Raw genomic sequence first — 19,287 nt, 5'->3', positions numbered from 1 at the left:
TTTGACATGCCGACTCAGATTGACACAACCAATGAGATTGACGCTTTTGTTCACGTGCCTGGAGCTGCTGAAGTTGCAGTAAAACACGACTTGGTGGCGCTCAAGCACAAAATGGTCTTGCCGAGCACACATTGATGAAGAGGAAGCTCTTCTTCTGTGTGAAAAGCTAGTGTCAGAAGCATAAAGTTGCACAGCGCCACCTTGTGTACCGGGGTGTTTTTGTTTTTCATTAAGTGCCATCTATGTTAGGGAGTGAATTTGCACGTTCACTCGGCTCATCGGCAGTGAAAATCATTTGGGTATGAATGCCAAAAAACGTCTTGAAAAATGCTGGAGATTATCTTCCCGGTGTGCAAGCTTTAAGGCAGTGTTTCTTAAACTTTTTCTGCCATTCCCCACTTTGGAGGTAGGGAAGGGTTCCGAGCCCCACCTGTCCCCAATCGCCCCAACAAAATGGTAATAAACTTTGTCCACTGTCTGTCTTGGTTTTGTCTGCTGGTGCAGAATTTCTGGTTTTCCTTTCATTCCATGTCACAAACTTATCCATTGTAGGGTTGGTCCGACAGACGATGCCATCGTTCATCACCGATGGCTGATAGACATGACGATGTTGAGCTGGCATCGTTATACCAACAAATGTTTCACTTTCGTCACGTGACTCTCGCTGCTCTGTGCTGCGGGCTGCGCTTTGTAAACAAATATGAACAAGGCTAAGAAAAATAAAACCTTGCACTGTACAGATCAGATTAGCCTGACTTTATAACTGTGTAGCTCGCGCTGTATGAAGAGGACGCGCAGTTTGCGCAGACCCGGCTGACTTTATAACTGTATAAAGAACCCAGCAAACACAGTACGTTTTGACGACGTTGCCAGTTTGTCTTCATTTGGTCACCGTGACATTACTTTGTGACCACGGTCTGAGGAAGTCTTGGCAATGTTCCATTTCTTAGAATTTTTGCTTACGTTCCAGAAACGTCCTAGCCACGTCCTCAAATTATGTTGTGAATTAATCCCATGGAGAACGTTGTAGCGACGTGATGTACTGGCCTTCAGAGAACCTGGACACTGGTCATTTGATTAATGAATCTGGTCATTTTTGCTAACGTTCCAGAAACGTCCGACCCACTTCCTCAAATAACGTTGTGAATTAATCCCATGGAGAACATTGTAGCGACGTGATGTACTGGTCTTCAGATAACCTGAACACCGGTCATTTCATTTGATTAATGAATCTGGTCATTTTTGCTAACGTTCCAGAAACATACGAGCCATGTCCTCAAATAACGTCGTGAATTAATCCCATGGAGAACGTTGTAGTGATGTGATGTACTGGTCTTCAGATAACCTGGATACTGGTCATTTGATCAATGAATCTGGTAATTTCTATTTATTATGTTATTGTATGGAATATTTATGATCAGAGTAAAATCTGTTATAATGTCAAGATGAATGCTAAAAATCTGACTTCTGACAGCTATTAAACTCGAGTTTAATTCGATACCACAATTAAAACTGCGTTTCTATATATTTAGAGCGTAAACACATATTTTGATGATTTTCGGTCGATTTGGCGCATTTAAATGAATGGACCCTGATGTTTGTGAGTGTGACTAAAGAAGCTTTTGATTGTTGTTTCTAAAAACGGACAACCTGTTAAACTTATGTGGTAAGACAAGAATAATTTTAAGCTTAGAGATAATGTTTATTCATCTCTGTCAATAAATATCTGCTTTAAATCTATATTGTGTTGAAGTCTATGGTTATTTATGTAATTTACTTCAATATCTAAATAAAATATATGATTGTGATGTACAGTGCTGTGTTGAGTTTTATTCATCATTATACTGTGCTTTATACATATTTGAATAGAGAATTACTCTAATTATGCATAACATTTAATCTTTAACGCACAGATTAAATAACAAATTAATTTAATCCTCCATGTGAGGCATGATAATTGTTTGAATTTAATAAAAAACTATTTTAATAACGTGACTGTTTGGTCGTTAGGACATGCTCATCACATCCCAGAAACGTTATTTGGTACGTCACTGCGATGAATATGGTGCGTTCCAGGTATGTCTTCAGGAGGAAATCACCACATCCCAGCAACGTCCAATGTTACGTCATCACAACGAATATGGGAATCACAAAGTTACGTTGCTGGAAAGTTATTTGGTACGCCAACATAACAACTCCTACATATAAAAAAACAGCTCTTTCTGAAGTTCCGAGGGTACATTGTAAATTTGTTATAATGTAGTTATAATGTAGTATTAAATTTACATTTTATCCAGTACATAGTCATATGAAAATAACTCTAAATCCACATAACAACATGTTAGAACAACAACATTTCCCCCAAATGTTGTCCATACTAACTCGACTAACATAATCCATAAATGTTGCTGTTTGTACGGGCTTGCATGCTCTCAGCATGAACTTCAGCAGAAAAACAAGTGTTTCATTAGATATGGTGCTAAGCAGAACAGGAGACCCCTGCTTTAGTAAATTCTGATGTATTCAGAAGGCTGAAGCCAAAATACACAGCAGGGTAAAGCAAAGATATTCTCTGATTCCACACGCACAAACCAATGGGATCGCAACCTCTCGCTGGTTAATGCTCCTTTGAAATTATAATATCCCTCAAACTATCATCTCTGCATTAAACAGGCAGTGGGAGATGAAAGTAAAAATTGCCTATCATTACTGTGGCGCGTCATCTAATCACACCCTGCAAGACTGAAAGGAGACAGTGTTAGTAAAACTACTAAAAATTCTCAGAACCAATTCCTTTTTCATTAATAAAATCAAATTAACTATAGTTTCTTCCATCCCGACTGTAGATATGCTAGCAATTAACTTGTCACAAAGGATCTTTAGCATTATAATAAAGTGTCATAAAAATAAGACTGCCTATATAACAAACACAAACATATATAATTTTAGAAAACCATCCTTAAAATTGTATTTTATGTTTCTGGTCTGGACATAGTAAGATCATTCAAATACATTTTATTGTGTCTATGTCAGTGTAACATTATTGCATACCTAAAATCAAATCACTTATCAATATATACAGTATATATACAGTATATATATATATAGTATATATATATATATATATATATAGTATATAATATATAGGCCGTTTCATCGGACGCGTGCGCGCCTGACTGCCAGTTAACTGTTTGGCTAGTGTCTAAAAATATTCAAAGAACTGCTCAACATGGCTCTGTGGTCTTAACAAAGGTGTTCTGAAGCAAATCGATGCGTTTACCTTTGTTAAGACCACAGAGCCGTGTCGAGCAGTTCTTTGATCGATGGATGCACTTTTTGGAGCTTCAAAAAGTCGACGCCCTTTCACTCCCATTCAACCGCTTGGAAGTAAAATGATACGTGGTATTATAAATTCGATTGCATTATTCTTCAAGAAAGTCATATTCAATCAGCATGCCTTAGACATATGCCCGGTTAACCGAAAATTGCAGTACGGTAAAATGCTGCTGCATCTGAAAGCCAGAGGGCGCTCTCGTGCAGAAACTCCAAATACGCACTGCAGAAGAAGACCATAACACAAGTAGTTCTAGGAAATGCCAAAGGACATGTTTTCATCACTGATCCTCAAGCCTCCTCAGGTATTTTCATGATAATAAAGTATATTTATAATGATCATGTTTGACGGGTGTTGCTTTTTTAAATGCACGTTATAAGCGACTTAAACTCGCACTGCTTTTAGATCGAGCAGCATTTCCTACTGATCCCAGAGCCGTGCTTCACGGACAAGCGACGCATCAATAAAATAATCTATATTTTGCATTATCGCAGCCAACTCGGTTTCAGCAGGATTTCGTGGTAACCGCGGTTAACCGGGCACATGTCTACTTGAGGGTGAGTAAAACACGCACTGTTAAAAAAAAGTAATTTTACAGGTAATGGTGTGTATTATTTTACAGAATTTTTCCTTTTTCCATTAAAAAGTTAATGCCTGTTATTTTACGGATTTTTGCTGTACTAAAAAATACTAATTAAATTATGGTTAATTTCCTGTAATTTTAAATTACAGAAATATTATGTTTTTTTAAAAGCAATTTATAGTATTTTTACAGTTCCCAAAATGTAATGAAGTAATAATTTATGGATTTTCTCTGTAAAAAAAATATGTAAAATTGCAACTGCTTTGTCATTAAATGCAGTTGAAGGTCATTATGTATATAGGGTATTTTAGAGACTCAACTGGTAATTCTACAGACACAAATGTAATTTATTTTGACATTTATTTTTGTTCTCACCTAAACAACATACAACTTTGCATTTTGACAACTTAAATATAGTAAACTGTTCTCTATTTATTTGCTTAAATATTATGTATGCAATTTACCTTCGCATGCTATTCAGTTGTTAAAGAAGTCTAAACTTTGCAGTTATTATAGGGGATACTGTCACTGTCACCAGTATAAAAGGGCATTTTAAGTCAATCAACAGCACTATTTCCTCTCTCAATCAGTAGAAAATGTGGTAAAAAAAATACCGCCATGTACCGGGAAACCGGTATAAATCTGGAAAACACCGTTATATAAATTTTTGGTCATACCGCCCAGCCCTAGTACGTCGTGGCAACGAATATGTTGCGGTCCAGGTACGTCGTCACAACGTAACTGTGTTAGCTGGGATGTTATTAAAACTATCTTACTCGCGCTGACAGACACACCCGAAGCGTGTGCACGAACAAACAGACGAACAAGAATATAGGGAAAAAAATTGTGGCTACACCACCAAGACAAAAATAATTAGCCTATTCTATATGCCGTTTCATATTGTAATTGTGATTATTTTGATTATTCGATTTTACATTAAAGTGTTTATTCATATTTTTAAAAAATGCTCCTGAATTATTTTTTACTGTTGTCTCCAAACGGACTGTATTTTTTTTACACATTTATCAAAACTCATCAGAACTAACACTCTTATCTAAATAAAGGAAATCTGTTGTGACTAAAAAAAGAAAAAAATCCCAAAAGAAAAAAAAGAATGTTATATACAGTCATTCTGTTGGGCGTGAGAAGGGCAGCCGGTTGGAACGCAGTTATTCGCGCTGTAAACTGGAGATGTGTATAAAATGTTTCCAATAATGTTTCCATTGTAATCACACAACTTATAATATACTGTATAGCTTATAGCTTTGCAAATGCGTGAGAACAATTCATACAGATTTTTTAATACGGACTTCAATTTATGATACAGTTTACAATGTGGCCACGGATTTGAGGATATTTTTTTCCCAAACTCCAGGGCGCATAGCTCGATTCTTAAGACTCTGTCATGATAAAGGCCAACTTTAATTCAACTTTCTCGTCTGTTTCTGTTTATGAAACTAACATTGCTTTATTTCATTTTTTCTGAAATGTAAAATAAATTGTCTTTATCTTGGGTCTGTAGTATTAGAAGTTGGTTGATTTTTGCTGCAACTTCAATAAAAAAGTTAAAACTCTTATGAGTGAATTCTACTCTAAAGATGTATGTGTTTGCAGTTTTTTGTGTTAGCAAAGAACTCAATCAGATATATATCACATATATTGGTTGATTTATTCATTTTTTTATATTTTTAAAAACAAGTAGAAGTCGTGTTGAATGTCATTTTACCTAGGTGAAATGACCACAGTTTTAACGTAAGACAAGGAATCAGGTTGAATGGAATTTACGTTCGTTTTACACAGAGTGAACGACTTCAACATGAGTTTAGCATGTGTCAGAGTTTAGCATCACTGTTAGCATACATAACCCATGTAGACGGAGCAGCGAGAGATGAACTACAGTCTGTACAATACATGATGCATGTGCACGCGCGTGCAGTCAGCGGACATGAGAGATGCGCGTCAGTCAGCAGAGACTCGCGGTACGGTGGACACACATGCGAGTTTAAACGAGCCGTGAAAGACAGGCTGTGCGCGCGCACGTTTACTTGCGTTAGAAGTTTAAAAATTCTAACAAACAAGACAGACAGAGAAAGCTAATAAACCCAACAAAACTATTTTCATTTAGAATTACTGTCATTATTACAGTACTGAGTTTAAAGGGTCATGAAACCCCCCTTTTCAGATACAGTCCACCTCATTGTTGTTTTGAAAAATGCAACTAAAATGGGCGTGAACGCTATTAGAAGAAGAGTGGGGGAGTGGGCGGTGCACAAGAGAAAGTGATCCGATTCCATATTAGTCATGTTTTATACAATATGGTCATTACACAAATTATACTTTCAAGCCACAGCTGTATTACAGAAACCACTAAATGTAATATGAGTATTTATTTTTAACAAAATCCAAGTATAACTGTTCTAGTTAAAATATGACAGTTAAGGCATTTGATGGAAAAGTCCTCAGGTCACAGTAACGCATTCCTGACACAGACTGCCTTCATGAGACGAGGCTGAATCCATGCTCATCACTCCCTCCTTTCTCAATATCACTTTGGCAGAACTGTTTAAATTATGTTTATGTTTGTAAAATGCACAGTATGAACCGTGTTAATATGCGGTACTAGCTATGCATATCTGTAATTAACCTGTCCTATTGCATCTTATGTATTATGCTATGCATTCATGTTTTAATGTTTTATTTCTATTTCCTGTGTTTGTGCGTGTGTGCAAGGTTGGCATATAAAGCTCATTCTAAATTCTGGTTCTGATTCATGGTTATTATAGTTATACAAAGATATAACGACAGAACAACATTTCAATGTATCAGTCAATGTACTAGTTATCGATTACATATGGTGCTCTTGGCTAGTTACAAACCCATGTAAAGACATGTTGGCATTTCTACTGTAGCATTTTTAAGTTATGAATCATGAAGTTGGCATATGTGACAAAACATATAAATGAGACATTGAAATATTGGACCATTGGCGGAGCTTTATCTCAGCTGGCTTTGATGGTGCATTGAAAGTGTCATTGCAGAGTTATACCAATTATTATTGCCTATATCATCATGCAAGATACAGAACATTTTACTATAACATATTTTAAAGTTATGGACCCATGAGGTTGGCGTATATCACAATACTGTTCAATGGGCCATTGCAGTCACGGGCCATTTTGAGTTGACTCTGAGGTGCATTGAAAGTTTCACATTGGGGTTATACCCAGTGTCCTTGACTATCAGCAAGCAAAAAAGAAGACATTTTTACTGTATCATTTTTAAGTTATGGACCCATGAAGTTGGCATATGTGTCAATACTGTTACATGGGCCGTTGCACTTCTGGGCAACTTAAGGTGCTACATCTCAACCTTTAAAGAGTAAGTAGCATATGATTTTTAAGGTCCTACTTTGGTTTATGGAGTGTCCAACAACAAGTTTATGTACATACAAGGTGTAAAAACACTATTATGTCGTAATAATAGGCAGTTATTCTTACCATACTTCTTGTCTGACTCTCAAATGATTCGTTCCGCGATTCATCCGTCTAGTCCCCTCCTATCCGCTAGTCTAGTGTCATGTGATTGGTCAGATGGTGTAGTCTGTTGTGATTGGTAAAAACGCATTCATCGTGTGTCGCAAATGGAACGCCTACCATCATTACTGGATTACGGTTTACAGGTGGTTGGATGTTATATATATTATATGTGTAGATAGAGATGGCGGGGATTTTACCTTACCAGTTTGAGCCCGAGTCTGACAAAGAAGCATCCGAAGAGGCTAATCCATAAGAAACTCCACCACGACTGGAGCAGGATGTTTCTCAGTGGCAAGTGACAACACTTTGTCATCAAAACTTCCAGTGTGAAATTAGTCCCAAGCTAGGTAACTTGTATAGAGGGTATGCACGTGTTGTCACTTTCCCACATGAACACTCCGGAACACGCCTGCTTGAGTGGTAAGACACTGGGCAAAATGAATGGTTACAATACCAGGAAACGCAATTCCGCCCAACATTTGAGTGTCTAAGAACACCTGATTCCTTTGAAAGTCATAAGGTAGTCGTAAGGATCACCGTCGAGTCCAGCTGCTTGTAGTTTCAGCAAATAATTGCGTGTTTTAGTCCCGGTTTTTGTTCCTCCTATTGAATGCAGCCATTTTGCCTTAGTTATACCACTCAAGGTAGCGTGTCCCGGCGTGTTCACGTGGGAAAGTGAAGTCAATGCATACCCTCTACAGCAGTGGTCACCAACCCTGCTCCTGGAGATCGACTGTCCTGAAGATTTCAGCTCTAACCCCAATCAAACACACCTGAACTATCTAATCAAGGTGTTCAGGTTTGCTTGATAATTACAGACAGGTGTGCTGAAGCAGGGTTGGAGCTGCAGTCTGCAGGACGGTCGATCTCCAGGAACAGGGTTGGTGACCACTGCTCTACAGTATATGTTGACTGAAGTTAGCCTATTTCCACATGCGCTGCGTGATAACACTGTGCCTGCTGCGGCCATGTTATGGCAGCAAACTTCCTTGATTATTACGCCGGAATGGGAGTATAGTTCCTAATCAAATCGGCCTAGAAAATCGCAACTTTTCATTTTCCGCCTTTCTTAGTACACGATATAACTACAGAAGAGTTAAGTTTTAAATAGGAAAAATATCAAAACTCTGGTCATTTTTGAACGCGATGCTACTGGTCTAATTAGATTCAATGATCTATGCTAAGCTATGCTGCTATCGCCTGTCCCGGAGATCGGCAGAATACATTCCAAAACTGTAAAACTCAATTGATTAACTCTTGGGGAGTTTGAAAATGATCATATTTCCAAAAAAGTGGAATGTTCCTTTAAACTGCACAGTGTGAAGAGAAACTGAGCTGTTTTACCTCATCTTTTGCGAGAGGCCGGAATCTGGCCTGGTATCTGCTGAGCTCCACGTTGAGACGGTGGACTGTCATCTTCAGGCCATCATTCTCATCCACCAGCTCCTGAGCCTGCTGTCTTAGATTCAGCAACTCAGAGCTTTCACCTACACACACATACAGCTACATATAGTTAGATCATAGCTGACATGCAAATGCATATACTGCACAACTGTAAATTTGATTATCAATTTTAGTGTTTTTATTGATTTTCATATTTTAGGAGGAGGACAAATACATGACATAAAAAGAGCACAAAAATAAATTATGAAGCTATTTAAACAAAAAAAGAAACATTAATTGAAGAATAATTGAAGAAACATCCATAGTGGTGTTTTAAGCACCTTGTTGAATCCATGCCCAAGACCTTTGTGTGAAAAAGGATGGCCCTACTCAATTATAAAGATGTGCAATGAGTATCCCCACAGAAAGCGGCTTGTAAGATACTTGAAAATAAAGTTCTGTAGCCATATGCTGAAAATAAATCCAGCATTGGCAGATTTTGTTCCACAATTGGTTGCTTAATTTTGGAAAGCCCCTCTGTGGGACATGTGGGACAGTGAGTGAGGGTGGAGTGAAGAGGCACCTGTAGAATTTCCTCTCTCTGTGTGAGGCTGAGAGAGCTCCTGCTGGAGTTTCTCTATCTGATGATTCTGTTGTAAACATCTCTTCTCCAGCCTTTCTTTTTCCTGAGCCAGAACCTGAGTCTGCTCTCTTAGCTCCTTTACCAGCGACTGCTGCATGTCTAGCGCACAGCGCAACACTTTCCCAGCCTCTGCACCACACAGCCACACACAGCACAGGACACAGCACAGCACAGCACAGCACAGTCACACAGAACACACAATAAAGGACACAGCAAAGCCACACAGAGGAAAAGACACAGCCATGCATAGCCGCACACAGGGCAGGACAAAAAACAGCCCAGCCACACACAGGACATACCACAGTCACACACACACCCCATAAGGACAGGAGAAGACACCACACAGCCACACACAGGACATACCACAGTCACACACACACCCCATAAGGACAGGAGAAGACACCACACAGCCACACACAGGGCAGGACACAGCACAGTAGCATATAGATTAGAAAACACAGTATGACAAAACAGAAACATACACAGGGCAGAGCAGGACACAGCACAGTTACACACAGCAAGGGCAGAACAGGTCAAAACACAGAACAGCCACACACGGAATAAAAAAATCAAGAAATAGAATGAAATTAAGAATTACACAAACATAAAACAACTCGTAGGTATACAATAGGCTAGAAAGACACAGCAGAGCACAATGTAACAGATTACAACAAAGGCACAACAAAATGGCAAAAATGAAAATGTGTATTTTCAAAAATGTTACACCGCAAATTAGAAAACAGCGCAGAAAGTACAAAAAAGAAGATGGTAAAGATAGGATTGTGTAAACTGACAACATCATTTCCCAAGCCAAATTTCCCACGGCAGATCAAATACTTCCGTCTAAAACTATTATTAAGCACTTGATGGGCAAATGGTAAATGTTTTTATGACCCTCTGTTTAGTTCTAACACACATTAATGAGCCTGCCGCTGTATAGTAGTCTGTTACTTAAATCATTAATTCTATTGAATTCTATTATTCACTAGCAATGATTAAAATACCAGTGATCATACATCTTCGTGATATTAAGTAGCAGAGAGAATTTATTTGAGCAGACATTATATAGTTAAATAATGTCATCATATAATAAAAGAAAACATACACCTAAATAATGAAGCGACTGACAGAGACAGCATCTTGATTTTCTTTATTTCATCAAGAGCTAAGCAACTTTTGGCAATATGAGCGACAGTGACCGTTGGCAACAAGAAGTGTGCATGTCCAGCATCACGACAAAGTTGAGAAAAATATGAGCAACTTTTAGGAGCGACTACCAATGGGAGTGGAGCTTTAGTCATCTGTCTCTCAGTGAAGTAAAGTGCAGTGAACGGTTGCTTATTTGTTTATAACTGCTAGTAGGACAACCAGAAATAGGAACGCCTCAGAAGGACTTAATAGAGTTGGGTGAAACACAGCGACAAAGTCACTGCCGGTGTGAACATAGCTTGAGATCTAATGTAGCTTATTGTACAAAATCTTATGTGTGGTAGTTTAAATACTTAACAAAATACAGTATGGTCATAAAAATCTGACTGTGTATTAAAAAGCTCTTTACTAAACAGATAACACTAAAATTAGATTAAAGTTTAGGGATTGTATAAATCTGGTTTCCTTCTGATAAGAGGACTTTAGGCAATACGGCTTAATAAAGGTAGTGGCTTCAAATGTCTAGACATGTTTAGCTGTCATTTTAAAGTGAGTTGTTAGTTTAGAGTTGCATAGGTGTTGTTAAAAGATAAAAACTGCATTTATCAGAGAAGGTAAGAAATCAAAGAGCATTTTGCAGGTACTTGTCTTTCACCTGAACTGATTTCTCTCCCTTTTCCTCTCACTCGACGTGACGTCTTTCTCTTAGGAGTGTTCAATGTTGATTTTTGAGACTGCACACTCACATCATCGTTCAGATCTGAGGAAAAACAATATGAAAAACAAAACAAGTGATTAAAACAGTAAATGGGCATGCGATGAACTGATTGACAGAATAAATTAGTGAGAATCAGTGAGTGATTGAATAATACACTATTGTAACTGTAAGTCACTGTAACTTCATTATTGATCTGATCAGTTTTTATCTCACACTGACTGTCCTGTCATTTATCCACAGACAGCTTCAGAGGAAGTCTCAATAGCTTCCCACCTGCTTCAACCATTTACTTAGACTCCCCTGTATATCCTTCTTGACATCTCTGTAAACGGTGCTACAACCACTCTAAATATTAGCCACTCAAACCTAATTCTTCTCATCTTAAAAGTCTATTGCTACTATAATACTACATGTCTTTGAATATCAGATAGACATATAGACATAAAATAGACATAAATTGTGTATACCATGGAGGAAGTGGAAGAAAGCTTAAGGTGCTCAGAGACACTGGTAATATCACTTCACAATAAACACAAATAATTCTCCGACCTTCCTCTATACAGTGCCTGCCCTCTTTCCTTCTCTCTCACCACTGAGGACTTCATGACCCACTTTGAATGACTTCGAAGTGGGTCATGAACTACCTCAATCACAAGACCTTTTCAACAGCATCCCAGCTCCTACAGAAGCCATTGTCTCCCTTAATCCATTTGAAAGTATCCCATGACCAAGAAGTGATAGAGCTCTTTACCCTTCACTATGCCCAATTGATTCCCACTTAATGCTTAATACTCTCTCCTCTCAGCCAGATGACCATCACTGACCTTTTCCGACATGCTCCTCCATCATTAATACATTACTTACCAGTCACTCTGCCCTATACAATACTGAGACCTACTGTAGGGTTTATATCTCACTGAGGTCAAGCATTTGATGACGGACTCCAATTCATGTCAGAAGCCCTGGAAGATGCCGTGTTAAATCACGTCAAACATCCTTGACAAAAGCTCACAGGGCTTAACATTGGATATAAAGGTGAAAAAATAGCCCTTCCCCAGTACTCCTAGTGAAGCCATATTGCTCCGGCACTCCTAAGTTCTCTGTCATTCCCTTAGCTCTCTAACTTTACAAGCACAGAGAAGGTTTTGTCTGCATTACTGACATCTCAGCCCATTGATCAGGAAATCTCATCCCAAAGATCAGACGTCTAGGTCATCCTTGACAAAACAAGCAAAAATCTCCCTCGCTGGAAGTCTCTGTTGCTGTTAAAGGTGACACAGCTGTTGTCTGCCGGTGCATATAAAGCTTGGCTGTCGTCCATTGATCACTTTGCAGCAACTGCCCAAACCTGCTGCTTCAGGCTCTCTTTTAGAGAAAATCCATCCTTCCTACAAACCTCATGCACTAGACTCGACTAATGCTGGTTTGATTGCATCTCCCAATTGACACTAAGATTGGAACTAAGAAGCTTCATGTTTTTGATTACGGATTATTTGTTTATGGATTCATGAGATTGATGTGAAACATGCAATTGACTAGTTATGTCATAAAAATATATGGAAAGTGTCTCGACAAAAAATGATAGCAATATGACTATGATGATAACAACACACAATGACATTTCTATTACTTCCTGCTAGCCAAAAGCCGCACAAGCATACCCTATAAGACAGCATTATTAAAATATCATCAGCCTGTCTGCTGTAGTTTTATCTTTTATATGCTTTCCAACATCTCAACACTTCTTCATGAGTAATATCTACAGTCAACCTGACCCAGAATACCATCTTTCCCACACACTCTTTTTCTCCAGCACTGCTTTTCTTGTCACTTTCTGGTCTTGTCTAAATTTGCACTGTTATTAAGTCTTTTGACGCCATTGTTCCATTAACAGGCTTAAAACAAAAAATAATTGTCTCATAAACGACACAATTTGGCAACCCTTCCTTTTGGGAGGAAATGCTTCATGTTTTACAGCTAACAATCCTGTTGCCAAAACAGCATACAAGACTTTATCTCCCAAAGGAGCTGCTAATAAATTACCAATAGCTATTCCAATTTCCCCTTTCACGGTGTCTTTACAACTAGGTCCAAAAACTCTTGACAGTCACCTCCATGAGCACAATAGAAAGAGACTACAATTACAGAAATGATAAAAAGGAGGAATAGCGGGAATATATACAAAGACAAAGCTTAAGTAATTTTAGTTTCTCAAATCCTCATAGTCATTACAGTCGATCTCAGCTCTCGCTCCCATTTCTCATTGCTGACAACAATAAGCCCATGAGAGGAGCTGAATGAAGAGTCTAGTGTTTTTCCTCTTCCTCTAAACTTAAATGAGACTCTCACAAATCCCCACCTCATTTGTCTCCAGTCTGTTGAAAGCAGAGCTTGAATAAATCTGACATCAATTAGACTTTCACAATGTTCCTAATTTGCTTTCTGTCAAAAACTGAAATTTTGCTGTACATTCAAAGCCTTGACACGTTTTACAGGGACTGACAAAAATATACTGAAATGAATGAAGAGCAGATGGTGTTAAACATGATTAAACGTTAGCTTTGTGATGGATAATGTATGACAGAATGTACCTGGAGACGCCATGCTCCCATGGGAGATGGATCTTGGTTGTCGTGGCGATGATGGCTGCTATGGAGACAGAGGGAAGTTAACTGATAAAAGGGTTCTACTGTGGAATATCAAAGACTGTAGGCTGTATTAAGTTTCTCTAAGAGTGAAAAGTAAATAGCTTGCACTCATTATGGGTAGTTCATCTCAACCAATGGGTAATTTTTCCTCATTAGGAGATGAGACTAGATATTCTCAATGCTTAAAGTACTTGTAGGAATGACATCATTCGCATCCAACATGTTATGAGTTATGAGTCATAGAAGGGGCTGGCCTCTGTGTGCATCCAGTCTAAATATCTACCAAGGACAGGTTCACATGGACTAACTGGAGTTTGTGTGTGCATTAAAGTATAAACTGTATGTGCAGAAAACCACTTAGTGGAATAGTGATTCAGAGTGTACGTGATAGTCTCTTGTGTCAAAAATAGGCAGCAATAATTCTCATTACTCTCTCCCACCCAATCAAATCATTTCTCAAACACCTTCCTACTCTTCACCATCCTGTCTGATTTTCATTCACACTTCTTTGCTGATAACAACCTCTCTCAATCTTCCTAACGTGTCTTTGACCTCGCTTTCAGTAACAGCATCATATTTTTCTCACTGTCTTTGGAGAACTTGTTGAGTCTGGGGCAGAATGACCTTTAGTACAAAGACAGTCTACTCCAGGGTTCAACGTAATCGACAATTCTACAAGCAGTGTTGGAAAATTAGCTCTGAACCCTGAATTAACTTAATCAATCAAAATAATGACTTCAGCTTCTCATTGTGCATAATTAGAAGGGGGGTTCGCTTACCATTTGTCCCGCTCCTTCCTGAACCACAATTTCCTCTGAAATACATAAAATTTTACTAATTATACTCATCAAGCTGCAACAATTACCCAGTCTCTCCAAGACAATCAAATTATAATGAGAGACATATGCAAATCATAATATTATAAATTTTAAAAAGTAGTTTTACATAACTCATAAACATATGAATATTTTATTTTTTATTTGACCAAGAATGCAGATATGAAGAATAACATTCAATGGTTCTCAGATTTTGATTTTAACTTGTATTTAATGTTTTCTCCATTTAAAGCACTTTCTATTGTTTCAAAAGATTCCAACCTTCAGTCTGTAAAGGAGATACAATATCAAATGTAGAGTCTTCCGTCTCATCATCAGCTTCTGAACTGGTCACACCCTAACAGAGACATTCATTTAGCCAATGAAGAGTTTAAAAATAAAAAATAATATATTATATCAACAGAAATGTCAGACTGAGTTTTGAATCAAGGCAGAAATTCAAATGAATGAATGTGAAGCTCCATCTAATGGTAAACATTAGGTAATGCAACCTCACTTATCCTCACAACATGATAGTATAGAGTACTCAACACACAGACCCAGACCTCAGTACCTTCTTTTGTTTTAATGGCACAGCGTAAATAGCATTGATGTCATCAGCTCTGCTCGGTCGCTCAAGGGACTGATACACATGATCTTCATCTAAATCTAGACCCTCCACCTCATCATCATCATCACTGTGTCCTGGAGAAGGCACAGCAGGCCTTCTTGTCATTGAATCTGTCCATCTGTCTCTAAAATGTGAGAATATATATAATATTATTACATGTGTCACAAAAATTGTGATTGTGAAATTGTGTAAAAAAGTGTTGCAAACAAATGCAAACTAATGTCAGTAATATCCCATCAAGGGGAGGCAAGTTGACCAAAGACCAAACACGCAACTGAACCAATTTCCCTCTTGCTGATCCAATATTCTTCACAAACATACAACCAATACAGCCTGCTGTGTTGCCAGGTAACCCTGATTAGATGTCATGCTGTTGTAATACTGAACAGTAATAATGGATAATGAGAGTGCTTTCAGACTAGCATTTAAAAAAACAGCAGGGGTTACTCAGGTCATTGAAACAGTGTACAAGGTTACCTGGTATAAAGTGCTGTGGCAGCGAAGGGCTCAAAGCCGGTTTGGCTGTCCGTGCGCGAGCAGTCGCTCTCAGAGTAAGACCTTTGGCGTGGAGGAGGAATGGCAATGGTTCGGCCTGTTAGAGATGAGGATAAAATGGCAGCTGCCAAGGCAGACCTGAGACAAATATTACAGAAGATTTCAAGTTTGAGTTCAATTATCAAAATTGAATTAGATACGAATTCTATAATGTTTAGAATTTAGACAGATGAGATATAGATATCAGGATTTGGGTGTGTCCCAATATACCAATATTAAAATAATGATTGTTGATATTGTGTTAATACTATGCATGATAAATTTGTAAATTATACAGCACTTTTAACATTGCACAATTTGTCTAAAAAATGTAATTAAAACATTTTAAAATATATATATTTTATAGAAATTATAATAATACAATTTTTATATAGAGTATTTTTTTTTAGATTTTAATTCATTGTCCAAAAACGTATTCGCAGTAAAAAACAAAATTAAAGATAAATTTGACTAATATCATTATTTTTGAATAGATAAAGTGATAATATTGTTATCCTGAATTATTTTGGTCACGATAATATGTAGTGAAAATCTGATATTGTGACAGCCTTTAAGAGGATTGGCTTCTGAGTGGTCAGCATTTTTATAGTGAAATAATACTGTAATGTAAGTAACGTTATACCTGGGTCTCTCTGGAGAGGGAATGGGGCTGCGTGGAGGGGGAGTGCGGGGAACAGCCGGTCTGGGAGCAATGGTAGCAGCGGGGATCAAGCCATGAGCTATATTCCTCTAAACAACCACAACAGTACAAAGGAGCACACCATTTACTTCACAACCATGATGCACATCACAAAATATCGTTTTGACAAATTTCGGCTTGACTGGTAATATGTCTTAGCCACTATAGGCTTATATAAATGTTGCGTTAGCTAGAGAACAAGCATTGTGACTTGGTAGTAGAAAACGCATGAAGTTAACGTAGTCCTGGGACATTGCGACAGCATCACATAAGCTAACGTTACAAAGAGATACGTAGAAGACTTACAAATACTCTCTTCTCCCTTTTCCTAAAGCTGAAGTTGAATCTGGGACTGGAAGACATGACGTTCAACAAACTTGCCCGTTTCGGTGAGACGTTTGACATTAGGACAACAAACCGCGGTTAAACCAGCGCATTTAAAACTGTCGTCGTGACATAGCTATTATTCAAGAAATCATTCGTTCTTTAGAAAATACATGTATATTATACGTTTTTGTTACAGATAGACGTTATTTGTGATTAAAATCTAAAGCTAAAGCTTCAACTCAACTTCACGTAACTAGACGCTGTTCTTGATAAATCCTGACATACAACGAAGCATTCTATTGGTTAGTTTGTGCTCTGTCAACCAATCAGAATTGCGCTTAAATCCTCTTAGCAACGGCGTCGTCCACATATTTATGGTGTCACATATGAATGCAACAGTTTACACTATCCAGCAGAGGGAAATGTATCCCACAAAACTGGCAATGTTAGTTGACAAAAATACCGCACGTGTCTGACAACAAAAATGTAGAAAACAGACTGTTAATAATATATTATTTAATATTATTTAAATGTATAATATAAAAACAAGGAAGTGAAAGCTCTCGGTATGCTAGTTTTTTTCTACATCTTTGCTGTCACACCATATTTATACATTATCAACCACACAAGATGTCCTGACAGAGAGCATGTTTGAGAAAAAAATGTAACAGGGTTTCAATTTTCAATATCTTAAAGTCTAAAAACCTCTTTTACTATACTAACAACACAGATATTAACAATTTGTGGTTCAAATAGGCTACATGTGATGTCTCCAAGTTTTTAAAACATTTGTTTTATTTCTAGTTAATGAGTTTTCATTGTCAGGTAAGTGCCTTTTTAGCATTGTCACATCCATAACGGAACATATTACTCATAAATGGGCACAGGAAATTTAAAATAAAGTAACAATTTTGTGTTTTATCAAGAGGCATGCCTTCTCTATTTTGTTGGGTATCATTGCTTCTGGTTTGTGCATTTTATTTCACAGAAATTCTACCAAGTTTGTTGTATCCCAAAAACCATGTCATTTATTGTCACATCCATAACGCATGTTTATTTCCTTTTTTTAAATAAAAACTTGTGCATAGACTGATATTTTTCTGATGTTTAAACTATCAATAAGGGTTTAGGAATGGTTCAGTATATTGGTAACAAATGCATTTTCTGACTTTTTATGTCACACCATACTGCAAAATGTCACATCCATAATGTTGGAATTGCCCAGATAATGTATACACACATGTAAGTTACTAAACATTACGCAAAGAGATGATCAGGTATTGCATTGTCTTGGTTTAAGACAGTTTTTAATCCTATTGTGTACTATGTGTGGAGTCAGTCAGCCCTGCTGGAGTCAGTAAAACCTTTCTATACTTAGTAGGCCTATCTAATCTCCAAATGACATAGCATTGATACAGTTACATTCACTTGACAAGTCTGTGCAATGACAAAACTGCTTCCATATCAATTTTTCATCTATATATAAATGCTGCTTTCCATTGTAAACATATTTGTAGTTGTCATCTCTTAACTAGATAACTACTTTTGTAAATGGGTTAAATGTATGCTGCCTGTGTTTTACATGACTGCTGAAGAGGAGAAAGTGAGTGAGTCATACTGTTAGAAATCATTCTGGTGGAAAGTGTTCCCGTTAAAAGCAGACGTGTGCTGTGTCAATGATTCCAGTAAAGCTGTTTTTGAATAAAAGCCAGTGTTAAAGAAGTCCTGAGTGGATGTGTTTTTAATGATTATTCTTCTCTTTATATTCTCCAGCTGTGGAAGATGCAGAAACGTCTAATGTTCTGTAGTTTTCTATATCTTTCTCTTATATAAACACACGCACCAACACACTTAACCGCTTTGACATCACTGCTGGCGTTGGCAGACATTCTTTTTAATAACCCACCCCGGCCACACCATAAATATCCCAGTCTGTGAGTGATTTAAAATCCACTAGTCCACCACACCATTTTTACTACTCAGAGCAGTACATGAACGATGCTTATTCCCTCATACTAAGGAATCAGTTGGTACATCTTTGCTCCACTGAGATTTCAGAGTTCGCTTAGTCAATCATATTATATTAACAGTGAGCCATCTCTATCCTGCTCTGCCCAGCCTGGGTTTGAAAGCTGAATTTTAGAATAGTGAGAGGATAGACGGGTCAGAATCAGTGTTTGGCACATGATCTGCGCTGTGGTTATATTTTCAGATTTCAAGCATGTAGAATTATGAGTTCTCAAGAAAAATATAGGGATGCAGAAAACAGACACTATAACTGACATA

The 19,287-nt window shown here is 37.7% G+C and overlaps 1 protein-coding gene across 3 annotated transcripts in view; it reads right to left on the bottom strand.

The window, feature by feature from the left end:
• Positions 1 to 17,388, bottom strand: part of cep89 (centrosomal protein 89) — a 103,074-nt gene extending 85,686 nt beyond the window's left edge. Inside the window, exons 1-10 of one of the 3 annotated variants that reach the window (XM_057362502.1) lie at positions 16,981 to 17,388; positions 16,618 to 16,724; positions 15,918 to 16,073; positions 15,384 to 15,564; positions 15,092 to 15,167; positions 14,774 to 14,808; positions 13,938 to 13,992; positions 11,284 to 11,388; positions 9,420 to 9,608; positions 8,798 to 8,940 (exon numbers count right to left, since the gene is read on the bottom strand). In XM_057362502.1, coding sequence (XP_057218485.1) covers positions 8,798 to 8,940; positions 9,420 to 9,608; positions 11,284 to 11,388; positions 13,938 to 13,992; positions 14,774 to 14,808; positions 15,092 to 15,167; positions 15,384 to 15,564; positions 15,918 to 16,073; positions 16,618 to 16,724; positions 16,981 to 17,079 — 1,146 coding nt within the window. In that variant the 5' untranslated portion in view covers positions 17,080 to 17,388. Of the gene's footprint in view, positions 1 to 8,797; positions 8,941 to 9,419; positions 9,609 to 11,283; positions 11,389 to 13,937; positions 13,996 to 14,773; positions 14,809 to 15,091; positions 15,168 to 15,383; positions 15,565 to 15,917; positions 16,074 to 16,617; positions 16,725 to 16,980 lie in introns of all 3 variants that reach the window. The other 2 variants (XM_057362416.1, XM_057362585.1) reach the window with 2 other exon arrangements.
• Positions 17,389 to 19,287: the final 1,899 nt, after the last annotated feature.

This window comes from Triplophysa rosa, linkage group LG1 (assembly GCF_024868665.1).
Source record: "Triplophysa rosa linkage group LG1, Trosa_1v2, whole genome shotgun sequence".
NCBI classification, from domain to species: Eukaryota; Metazoa; Chordata; class Actinopteri; order Cypriniformes; family Nemacheilidae; genus Triplophysa; species Triplophysa rosa.
The sequence above is the reverse complement of the archived record's forward strand: the minus strand, read 5'-3'. Positions and strand labels throughout refer to the sequence as shown.